Source organism: Diospyros lotus, chromosome 4, assembly GCF_014633365.1.
Source record: "Diospyros lotus cultivar Yz01 chromosome 4, ASM1463336v1, whole genome shotgun sequence".
In the NCBI taxonomy this organism is placed as follows: Eukaryota; Viridiplantae; Streptophyta; class Magnoliopsida; order Ericales; family Ebenaceae; genus Diospyros; species Diospyros lotus.
In genome coordinates this window covers 848,885-872,552 of record NC_068341.1, presented here as the reverse complement: position 1 = coordinate 872,552, position 23,668 = coordinate 848,885, and the positions used below count along the sequence as shown (strand labels likewise).

Genomic DNA, 23,668 nt, shown 5'->3' with positions numbered 1-23,668 from the left:
AAAATAATCTTACTGCGTAACTTCGATAACCATTTTTATAATCAGATCGGAAGCATCAAATTAAAAAATTTTAAAAAAATATGATACAAATTTTATGTGATTTGGTTCTGTAATGAGATAATTCACTAATATGTAATTTTGTATAAAAAAAACTATAAATATATTTAACAAAGTTATCTCTAATTTAAATAACTTATCACACTTTGTTTGGGAATAATATAATTGTGAGATTATCTTTGAACATTTAATACATAAAATAATCAAATATACGCATATACAAAATTAATAATAAAATATATATACACAAAATCAATAATTAAATACATAAATCAATAATCAAACACATGCATATACAAAATCAATAATCAAATACACAGATCAATAATTAAATACACAATATCACTCAACAAATACACGTTAATAAAAAAATTCCAAAATTAATAATCACAAACCCTGATCGTGCTGCATTTGTTCCCGTCATTACTATCGCCAAACAATCTAGCTAGCTGATGGTTTTGCTGGCCATCACCACTATTGCATCTGCTAGTCATCATCGTAGCCTAGTTGTGTTGGTCGCCGCTGCTGCCGTGTCTATTGGTTGTCTTCTCTATTGATTTTCTCTTCCTGACGATTGCTTGGACCTTTGATGTGTGGACATATGCTACATGGCAGTCCTTTTCTAATGACAAATCAACTTGCACCGGCGTTGAGATAGTCGTTGTGGGGGAAAGATAGCGAGGGTGACTTGGCCAAGATGGATCGCCAAATCTAACAATTGAATATTGGGATTTGTCAAAACTTTGACGAGTGATTTTGGCAATAGCGGGCAACATAAATAAAAAAATATAGTATTTCAATCAAACTTTATAAAATATATATATGTGTGTAATAATAATATATAATATTGGGGTTTGCCAAAACTTTATAATATACATATATATGTGTGTGTGGGTGTGTGTGTGTAATAATAATATGTAAGTGAATATACAAACACATATATGGTTTTTTGGCATTATAAATATATATTTTTGACTTATTTCAATCAATCAACATAAATCAAACAAATTTGCAGCACAGCAGCAACAAATAAATAAAAATATATATTCATAAAGTTTATACCTGATTATAAATAAAAATATATATATTCATATAGTTTATACCTGATTATAAATAAAAATATATATTATTTCTAAAATATAAAATATAAAAATATAAGCTATGTAGCAAATTAACAATTTGTTTTCTAAAATATATATTAATTATTTCTTTCAATCAAAACAAATTATAGTAATAAAAAAAATCACGAACAAAAGGCAAATAATTTAACAAATTAACAACCCAGAAGAAATAACCAAATAATTAGGTATTAAGCAATTATTACATCAATAAAAGAGACCAAAGAAATAAAATACAAAACATAAAAAAAAAAATAATATATAGAATGAATGATAGCATCACATAACGAATAATAATGCTTACAACAATTATTTAAAATAAACGTTACGAAAAGAAAAATAAAATAAAATAAAATACTTACAGGATCGAAGAAAACCGTCGACTTGCTACATATATATATGCCTGCCTGCCCGCCCATTCAAACAAGAATAACTGCGGCAATCAACCAAAGAAGGCGCTTTGGAAATTTAAAGATGAATTTTACCTTAATTAGATGCAAACAAATATTAACGCAAAAAATTGGGGCTTATTTTTTATAATTATTATGCAGTTATTAACTTTTATATATTATTACATTTGAAATCAATGAATTAATTATATTTAATTTTTTTATCCATAAATATTTTAATAAATTGAATAATTTATTAAAATTGTTTATTAAATTAAAGAATAGCCAATCAAGATATAAAACATATATATATGAAATTAGCGATCAAAATTGAAAAAAAAAAACACATTTAAATTAGACTTAAAAGTAATAATTATACAAATTAAAACTGGCCTAAAAAAATAGTAAATGAAATAAAAATCTTAAAAATGATTACATATTTTATGAGAAATAATTTAGATAATTGTTCTAATATATTTTAAGGTAACAATTTTATTTAATTAAAATTAAAAGTAAATTCATCTTAAAAGAATATATATTTCAATTATTAATTTATAAACTAATACTATATTATATATATTAAATTATTTACATAACATGGGATGTGCCATATATACAATTGAAACAGCGGAAGTGGGAATCATGTACTTGAATAGGATCAGTACCGTACCTGAGATTATGGGGCCCTGAGGCGAAATGCAAAAATGGGCCCCCGAATCGTAGAGTACATTTAAATTTTATTTTTTTATGATAAAATATAAAATAAATAAATAAATATTTACACCATATCAAAGAATAAAATTGAAAATTTTCTAAATTATCAATTAAAAACTATTCTCCTTGCAGTTTTGGAGGCAAAAATATCAATCAAGTTTACATAATCAAGTTGTTCGAGCATTTTTTTCTCAATAGACAACATAGCCAATCCATTCAATCTATCTTGTGACATAGTTGAGCGGAGATAAGTCTTGATCAACTTCAACTTAGAGAAACTTCTTTCTGCAGATGCAACTGTAACTGGTATAGTTAACAAAATTCTGTAGGCTACACAAGCATTTGGGAAACACCCATCCATTCTCTTCAAATAGTTCACCACATCAATTGCTTTTTTTGTTTCTTTAGGTAAAGAGTATTTCAAGATTGTCAACTCCAAAAACAAATCATCTCCATCAATATCAGAATGACCATTATGCGTTAAGGATTTTTCAAGATTCTTACAAAACCCCAATAAAGTATCATCATCAACACACTTCAACCTCTCCAAATTAAACAGAAATCCAAATGTTTCCTCATATTTTTTAAATTGTTCAAATCTAGTTTGAAATGAAGAACGAGCTCGATCAATTATGAAGAGGAAATAATTTACTCTAAAAGAATCTTCTGCTGATTGTGTTATCTCATCACTGCCATCCTCATCAAACTGTTTCTTTCTTCGAATTATGCGTTTTTCTCGAAATACAGCTTCAACTCCCATTTCATTTGCTATTTGTTTCGCTTCAACCATGGCCTTATCAAACCCAAATTCTCTGTAGTCATCAAGAAACAAAAGAAGTCCTTCTAAAAGACTGATAGCAACATCAATATCCATATTTTCAGCTTGAAGAAATTTACTTACAGTGTTGATTGCATGTAATAACTTGTACCAAATTACCATGCCAAGCAAGAACTCAAAATTCTGAAGTTCATATGTTGCTAAGGACTCAGCTTCGCTCTTTGTTTTAGGATCTTCACTAGTATCTACCAAGTCAAATAAAGCATCTATTATTTGTACAGTTTGCTCTTTTATAGGCCTAACACTTTCAACATGACTTTCCCAACGTGTTTGTGACAATGGCTTAAGTGTAAGACCTTTCACATGATCTTTGAAAATTTTCCATCGCTTGGTAGATGAAGAAAACAATATATAGATGCGTTGTATCACTCCAAAAAATGACATAGCTTTAGGACAACAATTTGCCATATCACATAAAGTCAAATTAAGACTATGACAACCACATGGAGTATAAAAAGCCCTCGGATTTATTTCAAGTAATCTTGTCTGTACACCTTTATGCTTCCCTTTCATATTAGACCCATTGTCATACCCCTGACCTCTTATATCATCAATGTCCAGCTCAAGATTGGTCAACATGTTTTTAAGCTCAGTAAAAAGTCCAAGCCCTGATGTATCATCAACCTTCAAAAATTCTACCCAATATTCTTCTACCATTACAGAGTTTGCTGAATAATCCACACATCGTATTACAAGAGACATTTGCTCCTCATGACTAGCATCTGGCGTACAATCTAATATGACTGAAAAATATTTTGCTTGTTTAACTTTTCTAAGAATTGAACTTTTTACCTCATTTGCCAACATTTGTATCAATTCATTTTGAATTTTAGGGCCCAAATATGTATAATGAGTCTCATGTGCTTGAATACGTCGAATGTGCTCTTTCATAATCGGATCAAACTCAGCAATCATTTCAATCATTTGCCAAAAAAGACCATTGTTTTCCACATAAAGCTTCTCACAATCTCCTCGAAATGTCAAGTTATTTTTTGCCAATCTTTGCACAACAGCTATTATCCTCTTCAACACTTGTCTCCAGTGTTCTCTTTCTTTATTGATTTCAATTTGCACACTTTGATCAATTGTTTTATTTTTATTCAGTCTTGTTTCTAATTCAATCCAACTAGTCATGCAATATATATGCTCCTTACTTGCTTCATGATTTTTAAGACCCCGATGCATATTATGCCAATCTCTGTATCCTTCATTTCCCAACGGACCAATTTTACTCATTGTTTTTTGAGTCTTGAACAACTTACAGCAAAAGCAAAAAACCTTGTCCAAAAGAACTGAATATACTAGCCATCTCCTATCATTTGTTTCTCCATTGAGCAATACTCGCTTATATTGTGATAATTCAAAATGCCTACCACTACTATCTTTAGGAAACAAAACTCCATCAACTCTTTTTGGACCCTTCTCTACTAACAAATCTCTCACATTTTGGTCAATTTTATCCCAACACCCTGGATCATAAAAATTAATCAATGAATCTTTATGTTGAATATTGTCTTCTTCTTTCTCGTTTAATTCATTGACATCAACGTGATCATCTTTGTCTTCATTCAATTCATCAACTAAGTCTCCTTGTTCATTAACATTATCATTCCAAGTTTCTTCTTCCTCTACTGATGTTTCACCCAAGTTTTCAACTATTTCTTCTCCTTGTGTTATTTTGCTGCTATTAAAGTATTTTAAACATATCACCGGCTTGATGTTGAACTAATGCTTCTTCCCTCTGTTTCCTTTTTCTTTTTTGAGCTCCAGACATATGTTTAGGAGGCATGATTTGTGACTATTGCCTAAACCTAACAAAAGTCAAAAGGAAAAAAATATTATGACATTACACGACACACTTAAGTAATAATAATGTTAAACTTAATTTTATCTAGACTTGTAATAATAAGAAGAAGAATAAAATGAACAAGGCATCTCTATACTCTAATTACAATTTCTAAAAATAAAACAATTATCACGTATATAAATAAAATGAGACATCAATAAAATTAAATTTTCTTTTGCCAGATTTAGCCAACATCAATAAAGCTAACATCAATAAAATAGACATATAAAGCCAACATCAATAAAATAGACATATGCAACCTATCAAATAATCCAAATCTCCCAACTTATCACAAACTAAACAAAATGAAAATGATTTGTGAAGGAGAAACTAACCGGTTGAAGCTAAGCACTAGTAGATCTGGATTTTGGAGAAGCAGATTGGCTTCAAGGACCGAATCTGAGGCAGCAAGATCTCAGATCTGGAGGCTGGAGGCTGGAGCGACTGAGTGAGGCTGAGACTGAGAGCGAGGCAAAGAGGCACCGCCGCACCGGTGACCGGCCACGAGGGCGAGCGACCGCCGACCAAGCACAGCAAGAGGCAAGAAAGCGAGGGTGAAGGGCGACAATCCGACTTCCGACGCCAGTGAGCAGTGAAAGGAGAGAGAGGCAGTAAGAGGCGAGAGCGAATGAGAGCTACCTGGAGCGACTGAGAGAGAGCGAGGCAGCGAGCCACCGGTGACCGGCCACGAGGGCGAGCGACCGCCGACCGAGCAGCAAGAGGCGAGAAAGCTAAGGCGAAGGGCGACGATCCGACGGGCGACGGAGCAGCGAAAGAAGAGAAAGGCGAGAGCAAAGGCGAGCCACCGACCGACAGCGAGGGCAAGCCGGCGAAGGCGAGGCGCGATGGTGACGATGACGGAAGGAGTTACAGAGCGACGGAGCGAGAGACTGCAGCGAAAGCGAGAGCGAAAGGGGAAGAAGGGCGAACGCAGAGTGAGAGGGGGAGGGGGTAAACCGTGGCGGCTGGGCTGGGCGGTTGGGCCCTTAGCAAAAAGAGGGGTTCCAATTTTTGGGCCCCCAAATACATAAATTTTCATGGGCCCTGAGGCAATTGCCTCACGGGCCTCATGAAAGGTCCGGCCCTAAATAGGATCCATGTCTTAATGTTAGTACAGATGAATTCCCGTTATATTGACAATGAATAGGCTTTTCATCTTCTCATAATAACTCTTCCTAAAAGAAAAATAATTTTGAGTTGTACCTCAATGGAGTGCCGCAGCCCATTTATAATCATTTACGGACACCAATGGTTTGAAGACGTTATTTTAACATTTTCAATACGTTTCCTATTTAAGAAATATTAAAGATGGTTTAAAACATTTTTCAGATCATTTCTATAATTTGTAAAACGTTTTGGGCACGTTTTGCAATTACAAAAAATTTTCGAAAACACGTTTTCGACAACCAAATATGATTAGAAACAAAATTATTTTCGTCTCTAATCAACAAATATATATATTGTATTCTTCTAATTTTAATCTTTTCTCCTTTTCTTTAGTCTTCACGTTGCCTTTACTCTTTAGTTTTAATTTTCAAATTCAAAGATTGCCTTGCGTGAAACCTCTCGTTGTTGTTGTCACTCTCACACTTGTAAATTGTCTTCGTTGATTTTCGATGATTGCTCCTTGCGCTACTCGTGTGGCTGTTAATTCGACCCTCGATGATCAAGGGGATTGAGAGAAGTTTCGGTGCTATCACCATTATTCCTTCTTGTCATCATCGTCGGTTGTTTTTTCTCAGTGCTTAAGTCGTTATCGATTCCAACCTTGATTTTCTCACCGTCGTTCCCTCTCGCCATCATCACCTGTTGCTTCTTGCTCAATGCTTGTGTTGTTTCCTATCATTGGTGCTTATGTTTGTTTGTATTATGTGTAACGACCCACTAATGGGTCTAAAGTATTTAATATTTTATGTCCTATATTTTGTATTTTATGCTTATGTTACTTAAATGATAAAATTTGATAGTGTAAAATTTCTAAGGATGAATATAGATTAGTTCATGGGTTTATAAGGTGGGCTATGTAATTGTTGGGTTGGGTTTGAGTCCAATGGTAATGAAATTAAATTTTATTATGTGAAAAAAAAATAAGAAAATAAAAATTAAGGTGAGTAGCCAGAAAGTCCTTAAGAGTGTTGTCTGCGTGACCAAGGACAAATTGGCCATTTTGCGTAAATAGCATGCGGACCTGCAGCCACTTTTCCTTGATCCTCTGATACACCATATCCTCTTAATTCATTCCTTTTTTGCAGTGATTTGCCCCTGATGCTATTTCCATCGCTTTCATTCTTCTTCTCCAACTGCTACATAGTCTCGTTCTTCTCCATATTATTGTGCCATCTGCATATCCTTTCCCTGTCGTTGAAGCTCAGTGAAGAGGAGCTCAACTGACGATAATTATCTTGTCTTGGAATTACTCCTCATTCAAGTTCTTTTCATCTATATATATATTATAACAAAATAATCGTCAAATTTTTTTTCCACCCATTTTCACTTTCTATTTCTATAGTTTATTATATTTTGTTTATTTTTTTATTTACCCGAAATGAAATTTTTATAAGTCATTAATTAAGTCTAGATTTGTGCAAAACGTGTAATTTTTGAAATCTGTAAATGATTTTATTCATGATTGAGTAGTGTTTGGAGAATATGTAAGCATGCTGGTATATGAAGAGACAAAATCTAATCCATATTATTAATATTTAAATATTAACATAAAATTTTAAATAAAATAAATTATTAAAAAAAGACTTTTTTAAATAGAGAGAAATCTTGAGATATTAAGTAATATTTGCCAAATACCGACTACCAAGTATATTTTTTTAAAAAAATAAATTTAATTTTGTATTTTATTTTTCATAATTTACCTCTCATTCTCTCTCAATAAAGCTACCACTCAAAACTCTAAAACCCTTAATTAGTTTCATGCAAAAAAAAAAGAACAAATCTTATATATGTTTGTGTTACTACTTAATTTTGAAAAATAATTAGTTTGTAGGTTATTTTAAATTAGTTATTTAAGCAAAATTGAATTATTTTAAATAAGTCTTTTAAGTTATTTTGACAAAATTAATATTTTGTATAAGTTATTTATATTTATCATATGTTGTCATATTTTTTTTAAAAATTTATGGTTGTGAGGTTGTCAATTTTAAATAAATTCAATAGATATGAACTTCCGGGCATCACATTAGGGATGAACTAGTTCTCTTTAATGTTAATGTGTATATATATATATATATGTATGTCTGTCTACTACTTCGTATAACTTATTTTTTCTCCTGTTATAGCGACATTTTCTTTTAAATTTCCTTGCTAGGCATCTTATGTTTCAAAATGGGGTTTATTTTACCCCAAACTTATTTCTAGAATGGCACATTTTTGTTTAGATACCGGAGTTTTGTTCACTCCCAAGAGGTAAGCGATGTCACATATATATATATATATATAAGTAGCTAAATATAAGGCCCATTCGAATGGGCTGGGAGCCTATTCGTATAGGAATAGGAGCTCATTCTTACGCTGTATAAATAAAGCTCCATTCGAATCAGCCTATTCGAATGGGAGCTTCCACACTCGCAGCTTCCATCTGAATGTGAGTCCTCACCCTCACTGTTTGATTCGGATAGCTCACATATAATACTCACTGATTCGAACCATATATATATATATACACACACATACTCAAGCCATTCGAACTCCCCTGTTTGATTTGAATCAAACTCTCATATATATATATATATATATATCCGAAAGCAATTATATATATATACATATCCGATTTTATATATATGCCAACCATCCGGATGCATTTATTTCCATCCGAATGCTTCAACCTTGATCGCAAGTTGCAGGGCACTATTCAAATATAAGGAGCTGCCCATTCGGAGGCCCTGTTCCAATTTCGAATAAGGCCCTATATACATATATGTAGAGCACCCACTGCATTTTGAAGTCTCACCCAAATAATATATATATATATATGTATATATTCGAATAACACCCATTGCATATTGAAGTCTCACCGAAATAATATATATATATGTATATATTCGAATAACACCCACTGCATATTGAAGTCTCACCCAAATAATTCACGGGCATAATTTATCTATTTAAATGATTTTCAATATGTCCAAATTTATAAGAATTTATATCAAAATTTTCCCTGCATTTCCTTTTAAATGGTCATTAGAATATGGCTAGTAAATTAAATGACAGTGTGTGTAAAGATCAATAGAGCTAATATGTTTGATATGGTCCTTTTAGTAAATTAAATGTCAGGTCTTTTTAGATCACCTGGCACAGGACGAAGTGGCCATAGCCCAACAACTTGACTCCTTATTTGTGAAATTCCATTTATATGGTGCATTTTTGCATATGTTGATTTATGGCTTGCAAACGTGCGAGGTTTGATATTGATATTGAACTCTACATGCACATTCTTATAATAGTGTATGGTGACATGATGCATTTAAATTAGAATTAATAAAGTCATAAACTATTAATCTTGTACATAACTGTTGAGTCCGTAATTACTCTTTTAGTGTCATCATATTTTTGGATCATATACATTGTTCATTGTTTTCTTAAACTTGTTGAGTCTTGTGGCTCACTTGATCTTCTTTGCTATTTTAGGTAAAGGAAAAACTATTATTGGGGGCAAGTCTTGTGGGACTAAAACCTAGGGATAGTGGTATACATAGACGCATCCTAACTTGAAAATTCTGATTAGTATTTTTGGTGAGACTTAAGATGAAAGATTTTTATTTTGTTAAGTTAACATTAGAACTTTTTATTTATTTTGTATAGTCTTCGAGCCTAAACTCATGAGACATTGAAAACGTAACTGAACCTTAATTTAGTTTTTGTTGCTAATAATGAATTGAGTTGTTGTTTTAATATAATTTGTTCTATATTATGTCTGTGATGACCTCCTTTCGAATATCGTATGCTAGTGGAAATATTTGAGAATGAACCCTTACATTTGAACATTATAAAAAAAAAAAATCTTATATTTTTTTTAATTTACACTTTATCCTTGCATTCTCATTTCTATATCGAATTTTTTTTTATTTTTATTTTCGTGTAACTTAAATTATATATAATAAAGTAACTTTTTGCCTTGTTCATAAAAAAAAAAAAAATCAGACAAATTATATATGAATGATTCGGCCTTATGGGATGCATATACCTATACTTATAAAATGTCATTTGCTAGCCCATACGAAATTAATCCACGTTATATGAATAACCCATGCTTATTTATTTAAATAATTAAGTTTTCTTTAAGATGTCATACTTATAAATAAAAATGAAGCTTAATAACAAGATTTCAGTTGTAAAAAACTCTTAAACATTAATTACATTTATGACTATGATGAACAGTTAGTTCTTTTTCTTTGCTCCACGGGAAAGTTAATGTTTTTTTTTTTTTATCAATTCTACAGATAAAATGAAATCCTTAATTGTAAATTAAAATTTTATAATAACAAAAGATAAACAATAAAAATATTTTGCTATTTAATTTAAGGCTAAGATTTTTGACAGGTTACAAGGGCAGAAGAAAATGTTCCAAATATCTCATACAATCTTCAATGCTAACATATCTCCAGCTAACGACGCTCAACACACCCACGCCCACCATCGCAACCGTCATCTTGCCCCCCTTCCCACCGTTTCGCCTCAAACCCACTCCCCGAGAAGTTCGAACAGCACCCCGGCGACGGAAGCTCCGCCTAGAACCACCCATTTGTCCGTGGCAGGAAGCTACCTTTGCCCTTGCAGTAGTCCATCATTGTGAACATCCCTTTAAACCCTTCCAACACCGCGTTGCAAGTAACCTAATTCGACCCATCCAAGTCTTCCACCGACCAGAGATTCTCATCGTCCACGTCTATATCGAACCGGAATACGCCGTCCGCATCGGTATCAAGTTCCGCGTCCGGTTTTACTACGTTGAAAATGCAAGAATCGTCCTCATTGTAGACGTCAATAGTGAAGATGAGGTATTGGCGAGCGAAAGACGGGTCTTCGGAGGCTTCTGAAGGCGGCGCCTGGCGGATATCCAGGCGAGAGCGTATAAATGGCGGTGGGAAACGGCGGCGTCGACCCAGAGACTGGAGAGGGAGGGGACTGGGAATTGCAAATGGTTTCCGAGATGTACTGCGAGAAATATACTATTTGATACACTTTGTACCAAAGTCAAAAATACACTATTTGATATAATTTTTATTATATTAAATTAAACTAATATTTCCTTATTTGCTTGCTCTTCTTATTTTTGGGGGGCTCCACCCTTTTTGGGGGCTCTAAGAATATGCCTTGAGCCGGCACTGATTGCAAACTAGTGGATGAAAATATAGGATGTGATTTTTCATGATCCTAATGCGTAATTAAATATGAAATGTGCCGTTTGTTTGAATAGGATTTTCAAATTATGTCTTTTGAAATTTGTAATTTCAAATATTCACGGTTTAATTTTTTTTATTTCAATTCTTATATTTAAAATTCAATTGCTTGTACGTACCAAAAGAAATTCAATTATTTGACAAACATTTTAATTAAAAAAATTAAATAGCAGCTAACAGCAGCTGAGTTTACTATCAAGCTAACCCACCACAACTGCAACCATATTTGCCTCCACAATGATTAGTTTTCGTTGCTCGAGTAGAGGAACTTAATGCTACAAATAAGTGGTCATGAGGCTCCCATTCAGTCAATAATTTGGACGTGGTAATCTTATTAGTCCCATTGTCTCTATTCCACAAGTTCGTGCCTCCATAAACTGCATGACTAATTAATACACTAGTAATTTATGACGACATGCATAATGATATTGTTGCTTTATTTATTATATATATATATAGAAAGAAAAACCTTATTGTAATATATATAGGTACCACACATTAGCTACTGGAGTAGAAATATGGAACACATTATTAGTTGTCCCATATGAAAAGTACAGATTAATATTACACATTATTATTAATGCCCATTCTGCTCACATGATAATGGGCTCGATTATAAGAGAGGTCACATAGTCTCGTAGAAGATGAGCATTTGTGTAACCATCCTCCTCTTGGTATATGAGATCCATGACTCGAGCCAGGTTTAGAAATCTAGTCAGGAGACGCATCGAAGTGACTGCAATTGGCTTGAGTAACTCCTCGTTTATGATGTTCCATGAATTGGAAACTCGTTTTCTCAATTCATCTATTGCTTCTTCTTCTGAAACCCCATGTTGGCTCACGTAACACTCCACTGCTGAGGCTACATGTTCCCTCTCCTGCTCAAACTGAAACAATTGTAAAAAGCACACAAATTAATCGTTATGTAAGACATATTGTTATTATATATTATCATTATGGTCATTGTTTACTTTGTGGCTCGTGATATCATCCATGAGCCTACAGAGAAGTGATGATTCTGTAAGAATCAAAGGATCTTCTGACAGCCAATTGAATGCTTCCTCCGTCCCAAACTCCCCCATGCCAATCAGGCTAATTGTTGCGATCAATGGGTAGGCGCAACTCACTGCTGCAACCTTCAAGTACTCTTCAACTGTTGGGACATAACTGTTGTGACACCACTCCGCCTCAGAATGATAGGCACTACAAAGTTTTTTCATCTGGCGAGAATACAATGACATGTTAATTGTTGAAGTTGCGGAAACCTTTTAATAATCCATTGATTCATTCACAAATGTCGGATTATAGGACTCAATCAACAACTCGTTGATTCTAACGAATATTGAATAAATTGAAGAGAATTAAGAAAAAATTTCAACATAAATTTTATTGAAAATTTATCAATCGATCCAAAAACATCCTATAGAACAAAATTTATAGACTATAACTTGGAAATCATCCCAAAATCCTAAATCTTGAATTTTACCAAAAAAAAAAAAGCAAGATTGAAATTTCGTTACAAAATTAAAATCAGCATGAAATAAGGAAAATCTCCCAAAACGGCATGTTAAAATTCACTTTCTAATGAAATTATTAGCGAATCAATTATTTTTTAAAATAGAAAAAATGCTAATTTCAAGACCTAAACAAAGGAATTTGTCTGAAAAAGCATGGACCTCACCAGCAAAACTGGCGACTTTGAATCATAAACCCAATTCCCTTGAAATTAGCCTTTAAAATCGACCAAATTGCACCTTTCATAAAATGCTAAAGCAATCTCATCCACATCAATTGTTAAGCCAACATCTAACTATTTCGTGCTTGCAATCCATGTCAATATATATATTGTCAATCCAATCAACTCAAGAATATAGATCTTAGTCTTACAGCTTCTTTTGAATAGTGTACGCAGTAGGGTTTTCCTTCTTTTGTAGTCTCCTCCTCAATTTCTGTGTAAACATCTAAGATTGCTTGGTAAAGTACTTTCATGTACTCTGGAAGTGATTCTAATGTTCTTGTATCCCACCTAAAGATTCAAGATATAAGATATAGCATGAATCCTTAATTAGCTTTAATTGATATTAACGAATATTTTTTATTGAACTTGAGTGATAAAAAGGGCAAGCAAGCAAACCTTTGAATGGCTTTGGTAAAGAGCTTGAGTTCTTGTATTGTGCCATAAGCATCATAAGTGTCATCAATGACGGATACTAATGTAGTCACCTTGGTGAGCAATCTTCTTCCAAGGGAATACTGGGGTTCAAAGTATACTCCCAATATCCAGAAGTAACACTCCACTACTCGATCTCTGGCATAAGGAAGTTTTGTTTCAGTGTCTAGTGCCCTCCACCACCTGAGGCACAGGATCAATAGTTAATACATCAAATGGACAGCATCTTATATTTGGTTAAGAAAGTGCATGCATGTTCAATATATTTAAAAGGAACGAACTTTATGATGTCGTTTATCTCTCGTTGATGCAGTGCTTGTAGCATATTGAAATCCAACTTCGCGAACTTGATGAGGAGTTTTGCATTATGCGAAGAAAAATCATCTCTTCTCTTGTAAATCGATATATAATGTCTTACATTAATCCTTGGCAAGGCCTTGCGAATTGGCCTAGTTAGGGCATGAATTACTTGTTCGAAAAGGAGACTGGGGCTAACTTGACTCGCCACCCAGTGACGAAGGTGAGTGGATGCCACAATCATGGCTTTATCAAGCAATTCTTCTCCATTTACTTTGAGAAACGATGCCTCATACAAACTCAGCATGCCATGCACATCTTCACTATGTGATATTTTCAAGCTGCCTTCCTCATCCATGAACTTGGTAAACACATCTGCTCCACATATGCAACAAAATATATATAAAAAAAAAAAGAAGGAAAAAGATTATCATCAAACTCAAAAAGTCCTTGTTTTGCTTGTAATATATATAGTGACAATTGATGGAATCTTAATTGATTACCACAAGAGATTCGATAGCCAGCTTGTCTTAGGAGACGAAATAGAAGAGCAACAATATAGAGATCATTGTCTTTGTCGACATCCCATTCATTGTACATTTGCTTCAACTCTTCTTTTATCTCTTTCTCAAAATGGTAAGAGACGCCCAATCTTTGCATCGCATCAATCAAGTTTAGCTTTTGCAAAGGGTTGTGGCTGGGTTCCCTAAGCACCCTCCTTATTTCTTCTTTTAGTTCTATGAATTGAGGAAATGTGGTGTCTGTTACCTACATGCAAGAACATACGAATAAAGTATCCATTATACCATTTTTTAAGTCAATTATCGGTAGGTACGTAGGTACACATTCAAAAACAATATTTAAGAAAGCTGAATCGGAATGAACAATTAGAAGCAAAACATATAATAATTAGTAAATAACTTCTTAATCATTACCACTGGATTCTTCAAACATTCCAGGAAACGATCCCCCCAAATACTGGGAGGAAACTTTGCTACATGACGAGAAGCCATGTCGACGTCCGAAGCAAGAGCACACATCTTTGATCACTATAATACAGGACTGCGTACTAGTCTTTGTAGTAGTTCTGCATGGAGAGGTGGGGCTTTATTTATAGCCATCTTTGCACAAGATGACACGTGACTATATTGCAAGCACAAGTGGGGCTTTGTTTGTTATATTATTGTCCTCATCGTACGTATTTTATTAAATGGTAGACACATTAATACGTCACGCTTAACAAGTTTATTATGTCATCCATAATATAATATATTAACTCATTTATTAAATAAATTATTTTAAAATAATATGAAAAGACATATTAAACCTGTTAAATATATTAGCACATTTAATACATTAATTTATTAAAACACATTTACCCTGGTAACAACTAAACGAACTAAATTGCTCTCCCCCATTCATATTTAAACAAGTAATATTAACCCATTAATATACATAAATTAACAGAATTTTCTGGAGCGCGACTTTATTCACTCTAAATGACTTTACTCTGGGATAAAAAAGTAATTTTAAGTCTCCCCCTCTATTTGTCTCATTTCTTTTTTCCCCTTTCTCTCTCTTTTCTCTTATCGTTGCTCGCCTCGTCTCTATTTATCTCATTTCTTTTACCTCTCTCTCTTTTTTCTTATCGTTACTCGCCTTGTATCCCCACTTCTCTACCTTACAGTCGTGACGCTGCTAATCATTTCTCTCTCCTTTCTCTCATTCTTCTTACCATTGTCAACTCGTTTCCTCACTGACTCTCTGTCCTGCATCGTCGCCTCACCTCGCCGTTGCGTAGTGGGTCGACGAGGCAGCAAAGGCAAGCAACAATCAACGAGTAGGCAGCAAAAGAAAGGAGAGAGGAGCCCTCACGGGCGTAGCACAATTGATTCTCAGGTAGCAGATTGCACCTAATGATGTAGGTTCGAGTCATGGCAGTCACAATGTGGGAGTTTTACCCTCCTGTGAGAGTGACTCCTTGTGGGCACCATATATTATGCTTCCTACTTGGTGCGTTGCCGTGTATCGTGATTAACCCCTCCCACGTATGTGGGGCAGTGTGTGGGGGGTCCTTTAGGTGAAGAATTTCACCTTTTGCACCAAAGAAATGAGAGATGAGAGAGAAACGGAGTGATGGGTAAGATAGGGGACCAAAATAACGCTTTTGGACTGGATTAAAGTCAAAGGAAATTCTATTTGCAACCATAATTTTTACTCTTCGTAACCAACGTAAGTAAAATTTTAATTTTTACTATTTACAACTAGAGTGATTTCTTTTTGTAACCATCCATATTCCAAGCATACCCTCCAAACACCCATTCCTCAAAAGATACCTCCACGCGCAACAAATCCACTCTATTATTCAAATAGCAGCAACTTTAACTAAATGGATATAAGATAGCAAAAAATTATTAATATTCTTAAAAATTAAAATAATTTTTTAATATTATCAAATAGCATGCATCTATATAATTTATATTTAAAAATAACATAATTTATAATATCAATCACTAGTTCAATAACATAATTTACATATATTACGAATGAATTAAATCAATGAATTCGAAAGAAACACAACATATATATATATGTAATATATATGTATGACTATGTAATATGAAGTCATTCTCATAGTATTTGTAATATTATAATTATATATATATTATAACTATATTTTGAGAAAATTAAAATTTTATTATATATACATACATACATATTATAACTATATATATACATACATATTATATGTATAGTTATAATTATATATTATATATAGTTATAATTATATATATAATTATACATAATTATATTACATAAACTATTATATATATATATATATTCTCCTGAACCCTGAGTTGATTTTCTCTAAATTTATAGATTCGGAGTTCCTTGAACCTCTCGAATTTTGGAGTTCAGGGGTTGGGAGATGTCTCGAATCCTAGGGTTCGGGGGCTGGGAGATGCCCTGAACTCCGGGGTTCGGAGAACCCCAAATTGCGATGCCCCGAACCTTGGGGTTCGGAGCTTCAAGACACCCCCAAAGGGTAGTTTTTATTTTTTAATTAATCTTATTTTTTAATTCATCTGTCGTGTATGTAAATTGTGTGATTTAATTCATCCGTAGTGTCTGTAAATTATGTGATTTAACTAATAATCGATGTTATAAATTATGTTATTTTTAAAAATAAATTATATAGATGCATGTTATTTGATAATATTAAGAAATTATTTTAATTTTTAAAAATATTAATAATTTTTCGTTGTTTTATATCGATCTACTAAAACTGTTGCTATTTGAATAATAGAATAAAGTGATTGTGGTGATGGTGGGTGAGAAAGTAGGTGCACGCGCTTGGGAAGTAATGATGAGTGATTGATCGTCAACGATTTAAATGACGGGCAAAATAAATTTTTATTTTAAGATATTTTAAAAATATTAAAAGTGAATTATGGAGAGTAAAAATTATAATTACAAATAAAATTTCCCTAAAGTCAATCATTGTGAAGAAAATGGCACATGTTTCACGGCCGTCTTATCCATCTGTGTACCTCCAACCGGACAACCATACCTCGCCATAAATATTTCTGATTCCTGACGGAAATGCCGACGGGCCTAGAGTATGTCATTTCAGGCTTTCATTAGCTGTCCAGATTCCACTACGATGTTGGCAGCACGGTCGGTATACGTACAGTACGGAACCATTAATTGGTTTATGTATTATTAAAAAATTTTATTTAATTTTATTTTTAATTTATACTATGCCTTCAAGGTGATTTTTTTTTTTTAATTATGCCTTATTATTGACGTTTTCAGTCACTCTATTCCTAAATTATATTGAAAAGATAAACCTTAGCACCATTAATATTATTCTTAAAGTCCTTAAGAATTAAACTCGCCCCACACAATTTTTCAATCTGCCCTTTTATTACTTGACTATATTCTTGGGGGACAAACGTGATGCTTTCTTAATATTTTTATTAAGTAATATTTATTAAAATTGACAAGATAATTTTGTATTAAAATATTTTTTAAATTAAGATATAAAATAATTAAAATAAATATAAAAATATTTAAAATTTTTATTTAACTATTTATTAAATATTTTAAAATACATTGAGAAACATATAACTCATTTTTTAAGAGTTAGTAGATAAGTTTAATAAATATAATAAAAAATATTTTTATCTAAAAAAAATTTCATATCTCATTTCTTCTAACTTATATCTTAAGTTATCTCCGACCACGCTCCCTATTCTACTCTATATTATATTATAAATAATTCACTAATCATGCTTATTTTATTTCAAAAAATGTGATTGCTCCAATCACACTCAATATTCTACTTTCTATTTGACTTGACTCCCTATATTATTTATTTCTTAATAAATTTTAATTCTATTTATTTTACTTTATTGATAATTTTTATTATTATAAAATTTATTATTTATTTTATAATTTAACAATAAATATTACAGTATTAAATTTTAATAATATTTAATATATTTTTAAATATAATTATTTAACAAAATTATTTAAAATAATCTTACTGCTTAACTTTGATAACCATTTTTAGAATCAGATAGGAAGCATCAAACTAAAAAATTTAAAAAAAAAATACAATTGAAATTTTATGTGATTTAGTTCTATAATGAGATAATTCACTAATATGTAATTTTGTATAAAAAAAAAACTATAAATATATTTAACAAAGTTATCTCTAATTTAAATAACTTATCACACTTTGTTTGGAAATAATATAATTGTGAGATTATCTTTGAACATTTAATATATAAAATAATCAAATTTACACATACACAAAATTAATAATAATATATATATATATACACAAAATCAATACACAAGTACATAAATCAATAATCAAACACACACATACACAAAATCAATAATCAAATACACAAATCAATAATCAAATACACGTTAATAAAAAAAATATTCCCAAAATTAATAATCACAAACCTTGATTGTGCTGCGTCTGTTCCCGTTGTTAAGGGTGTGCAATTGGTTCTAATCAAATTGAGTCGAACTGAATTGGAAACACTAACCGAACCAAACCGACCGCCAACAACGATATAACCGAACTAACCAAAACCGAAATAACCGAATTCTAAAATATCCTAACCGAACCGAAATGATAACTGAAGTTTTGCCTAAACTACTAACCGAACCGAGAACTAACCACTATATAATCGCATAGAATTGAACCAACCACTATATAACTAATGTTTCCAGTGTTAAGAATTAGAGTTTAAACAATTTAGACACTAAGAGCCGAAGTATGCAGGTAAAGAAAAGTAAGCAGTCAAACACCTAAAGCATGTGCCACAAATTCTGACATCTCAATGTTGAACTTTATTAAAGTTATACTACTAAAAAACTCTGCATGGCATTTACATGCGCGCGCGCGCACACATATATCTCCATGAGCCAATAAAATAAAACAGTAGCAGTTCCACTTCCTTGAACATAGCCAACTCATTAGTATTAAAATACGATAATATCTAGTACCTTGCTATAGAGGACAAAGGAAGACCAACTCACTTGTGGGTAAAGATCACAGGTCCCCAATTCCTTCACGGCTAAAGGTAATCTCTCTCTCTATCAGTAACCTAAGATGACAAAGGAACAATGAATTTCAATGTCACATTAAGCAGTAATTATTGTAATTTATTACATTCAAGTATAAATGTGAAGCAACTGAATCAAACCTCATAATCTGCTCCAACACTCTTAATATTAACAGTTTGTATTTCATTATGCTTAGCCCATATGATTTTTCCACTATTGTCCATACTAGCTACAGGTATGTGTATCATATTAAAGCAGCAATAACTCATTAAGAAGACCAATGTGATGCAAGCATTTGTATATACTCTTAGCTGGAATCAATCCCAAAAAGAGTAACAAGTCCTATAACAAAATAACCACACCCAAAAAAAGGAGATAAATGTGATCTCAATTAAATTTGTTTCTAATTACTTTGGGCTGGTAACATTGAATCTCTTTGTCCATTTTCTTCTATCCATGCAATAACTTCAATTAGACCATGTGTTTTAATTTGTCCTCTCCCATCCCTAGCATTAACATTAACCTCTTGTGGATAATGTCAATTCTCCTAATTGGGAGAATTATTGGTCTTTCCCATAGGTCACAAACCATCTTTATTACATTCCTCTTAGTTTATCTTTAATAGATGTTACCTTTCATACCATAGATTTGATTACTTTAAACCTTGTTTTTCCAAGTTATAAATCAAGCAAAACATTCCCATCTCAATTGCATCTATTTTCTAACCTGTTTTTACTTGTCCAACAACCCCTGTCATAGAACATGGTTAGAATTTTTTTTTTTAATAAAATAATTACAACCGTAAGAAGGTGAATCTTGAGTGCAGAACATTGGAAATGGATGCACTCCTTACAAAAGATGAGCATGAAACAAAAAATTCTTATTAGAATTTAAGCAACAAAAAACAAGTCACCCAAAAACTGCACAATGGATGGCAAGCAAAAAGGGTTTTCCAACCTCAACCAAGAAAATGAAGTAGTAATGATGTTACTTTTCATGAACAAAACCAAACTCTCCAAGTCATCTAAGACCTTCCTACCTCTCACCCTCCAAAAGCACCACTAGATGCATTAGGATAAAACATGATTAGAGTTATAGTTCTCTAATAAATTTTCTTTTCACCTCATCAGTATGAACAGTATACAATTAGAGCTTACAAAGATTGGGGGAAACTATTCACCATGCCTGTTAATAGTGATAAACAAATAAATACATGATTATAGACTGGGAAATCCAAAGATAAGAAATTGAAGATTCTGAATGAAACAAGTTAACAGATGTACCAGTAAAACAATTTCACTAAATTTCAAATTTGCAACATATCACAATTATAATGAACCCCCCCTCTCCCCCGTGCCCAAACATGTGTGTAGGAAAAGAAAAAGAGAAAGAAGCTCACATGGGAGAACCTTTCATATATCCAATAGCCCAAACTCTTTCAAGACCATAATTCAAAGTGTTCTCAAGGTCGCAAATCAATAAAACAATTTAGAAGCATTAGAAATAGCAGCAAACATTCCAAACACTCATAGAGTGATAGAAATTAAAACAAATTTTCAAAACAGGTTATTGATATTGAAAAAATGTAAACCAAATAACCAATAGATATTGAAATACTGAGAGGTTCAAATTCTCTTACTTACAAATACACGAGTCTTCAAAATCTAAATTTTTATAGGTGCGGGGTTGTCAACAATAACCTTTGCCAATTCTAAAATAATACATAAAATTAATTAAATAATTTAAAAGTAACAAGTATTGAACTAAAATTAAAAAAAAAAATAACAATGAGTTTACCTTCTTCAAGTTGTTCAACATAATCCAAATCTTCTTCAACACTCATTGGGGTGGTAGATGACCGAAGCCAATCTTGTCTACAAATTAGATTTTCAACCACTTTAGGACAAAGAGAACTCCTAAATGGATCAAGTACTCGACCTCGTGTACTGAAGGTAGACTCGAACACAATAGTAGAAACTAGAATTGCCAACACATCCCGAGCTATAGAAGATAAAATAGGAAATCGATGACAATTAACTTTCCACCAATTCAAAATGTCAAAGTCATCAGTTTTCTCCTCACACACTTCACTGAAATACTTATCACATTCTGAAGGCACCGTTGTAGACCCACTACCACTGACATACTTATACTTTTTGAAATGAGAACTAAACAAGTTTGGTTTGTCAGATTTTCCTTTCTCGACATTCTCCACAACAAGTGGAGTAGACACTTGAGACTGTTGTCCTACTTCACCTTGAGGTGCCAATTTTTTCTTATATTCTTCATACAAAGTATATACGATATTTTTTAAGGACAAAACTACAGCAACCCCTTTCTCACCTGGATACATCTCCTGAAGTGCATACTCTATAAACTCTAACTTGTGTCTAGGATCAAGCACCACAACAATGTAAAGCGGGTGATTTATTTTTTTCGGATCCCCCCAATATTTGTCAAACTTTTCTTTCATTTTCCCAATCATCTTACTCAACTTAAGATCGTCACCCTCCTACCACTCATGTAAGAGACAATGAACAGTACTAATCTCATGGAAAAAAGTGTTAGAGGTGACATATGAAGTACCCAAAACCCGCAAAGTAAACTCATAAAATTGTTGCAATACTCTAAAAAATATTCTGACCCTCGTCCAATTCTCTGCTTGGTTCTCCTATCAATAGTAATAACCTGTTGTATGTCATTATTCCAACTACTTGTACCAAGATCAAGCATAAAACATAGCTCTTCCTCATCAAATCTCTCTCAAAAACCCTCTCAAACTTTTGAGCAGTCTCTAACATAAAGTATGTGGAGTTCTATCTAGTTGCAACATCCAACGACAATAGGCCCTTAGATTTTATTTTTTCCACTTCCACACATTCTTTAAATTTTCTTAGTCTTGCTGGAGATTGTCTAATATATCTGACTGCATCCCTAACTCTTGTTATTGATTCATCTAGCTCTTTCAACCCATGTTGCACAACCAGATTTATTATATGAGCTACACACCTGATATGTAAATAATTGCTACTCATAATGCTAGCATCCCATTTTGCCATTTTTTTCCTGAAGTTACCCACAACAACATCATTTGAACTAGCATTATCTATTGTCAAAGTCAAAACTCTATCAAGTTTCCATCCCATTAGACACTTCTCAATTGCCATAGCAATGGCATCACCCTTGTGACTACATATTGGACAAAAATTTAAAAAATTTTTCTTCAATGTCTAATTATTGTCAATATAGTACACCGTCAAGCACATATAATTAATCCTTTGAATGGAGGTCCACATGTCAGTGGTTAAGAAAACTCTTTCACATGATTTTTTTATCTCATTCATCAATTTCAACCTCTTTTCATTAAATAATTCAAAATAATCACGAGAAATTGTCCAACGTGAAGAAATCTGAAATTTTGGACAAATCACATTAATGAAGTACCTAAAACTCGCACGCTCAACAAATTTGAAAGGCATCTCATCTACCATCACCATGCGAGCTAAAGCCTTTCTTACAAGCACTTGATCAAATTTTCAATTTACTAATTCCATACTCTTCCCCTCTCTCCTAGCCCTCATTGTCGTTGAAGTTGGTTGCAAGTTTAATTGCATTTGGTGGGTTTCCAAAGCATGAGGGTGTTTTTTACATGTTTCCATATGATTCCTTAGAGCCGTAGTGGTGCGAACCCAAAAGGATTTGATCCTATGAACCCACAACCAATGCAAGATATACGCACCCCAAGAACGCTAAACACAGATTTGGATGATCCACACGAAACCCTTGGACACGAAAGAACAAGGACCCCGAATGTTGAAGACGCCACAAGGTTGATCAAGCCTTGATAAGTCGGTTAGTTCATAAAAGAACCCAAGAGAAGAGCACCTCTCAAATCTGGAATTCCAGAAAAGTAAATCACTCATTCATTAATTGATTTTCAATTGTTGGGAGAGTACAATTTATAGAGAGAGTAAACACTTAGGAAAATACAAAAGACCATAATTACTAGCCTCGGAAATATTCAAATCTGATTTCCCACAAAATATTAAATCTCTAACTTAATTAGCCTAGAAACTCAAAGTATTAAAGATGCTTGAAAATATGAAAAGTCAGATTGGGTTTTCAAGATTAAATTTTCGTGCACCCATGTGGCTAAGATTTAAAACAACATGTGCAGCCCAAAATAATAAAGTACAAGCCCCAATGAGTCATCCCAAGTGTCCATTATGGCCCAAGCTCT

At 32.8% G+C, this 23,668-nt stretch overlaps 2 protein-coding genes across 2 annotated transcripts; both read right to left on the bottom strand.

The window, feature by feature from the left end:
* Window positions 1-1,594: 1,594 nt before the first annotated feature.
* Window positions 1,595-4,040, bottom strand: LOC127799099 (uncharacterized). Its single transcript, XM_052332833.1, has 2 exons — window positions 2,558-4,040; window positions 1,595-1,608 (listed from the first exon to the last, which is right to left on the bottom strand). The coding sequence occupies exons 1-2, from the start codon at window positions 4,038-4,040 to the stop codon at window positions 1,595-1,597; spliced, it is 1,497 nt and encodes a 498-aa protein (XP_052188793.1).
* Window positions 4,041-11,824: 7,784 nt separating this feature from the next.
* On the bottom strand, window positions 11,825-14,906 carry LOC127800717 ((-)-germacrene D synthase-like). Its single transcript, XM_052335495.1, has 7 exons — window positions 14,775-14,906; window positions 14,343-14,607; window positions 13,824-14,214; window positions 13,507-13,725; window positions 13,260-13,398; window positions 12,344-12,592; window positions 11,825-12,259 (listed from the first exon to the last, which is right to left on the bottom strand). The coding sequence occupies exons 1-7, from the start codon at window positions 14,877-14,879 to the stop codon at window positions 11,966-11,968; spliced, it is 1,662 nt and encodes a 553-aa protein (XP_052191455.1). The 5' UTR covers window positions 14,880-14,906; the 3' UTR covers window positions 11,825-11,965.
* Between the last annotated feature and the right edge of the window lie 8,762 nt (window positions 14,907-23,668).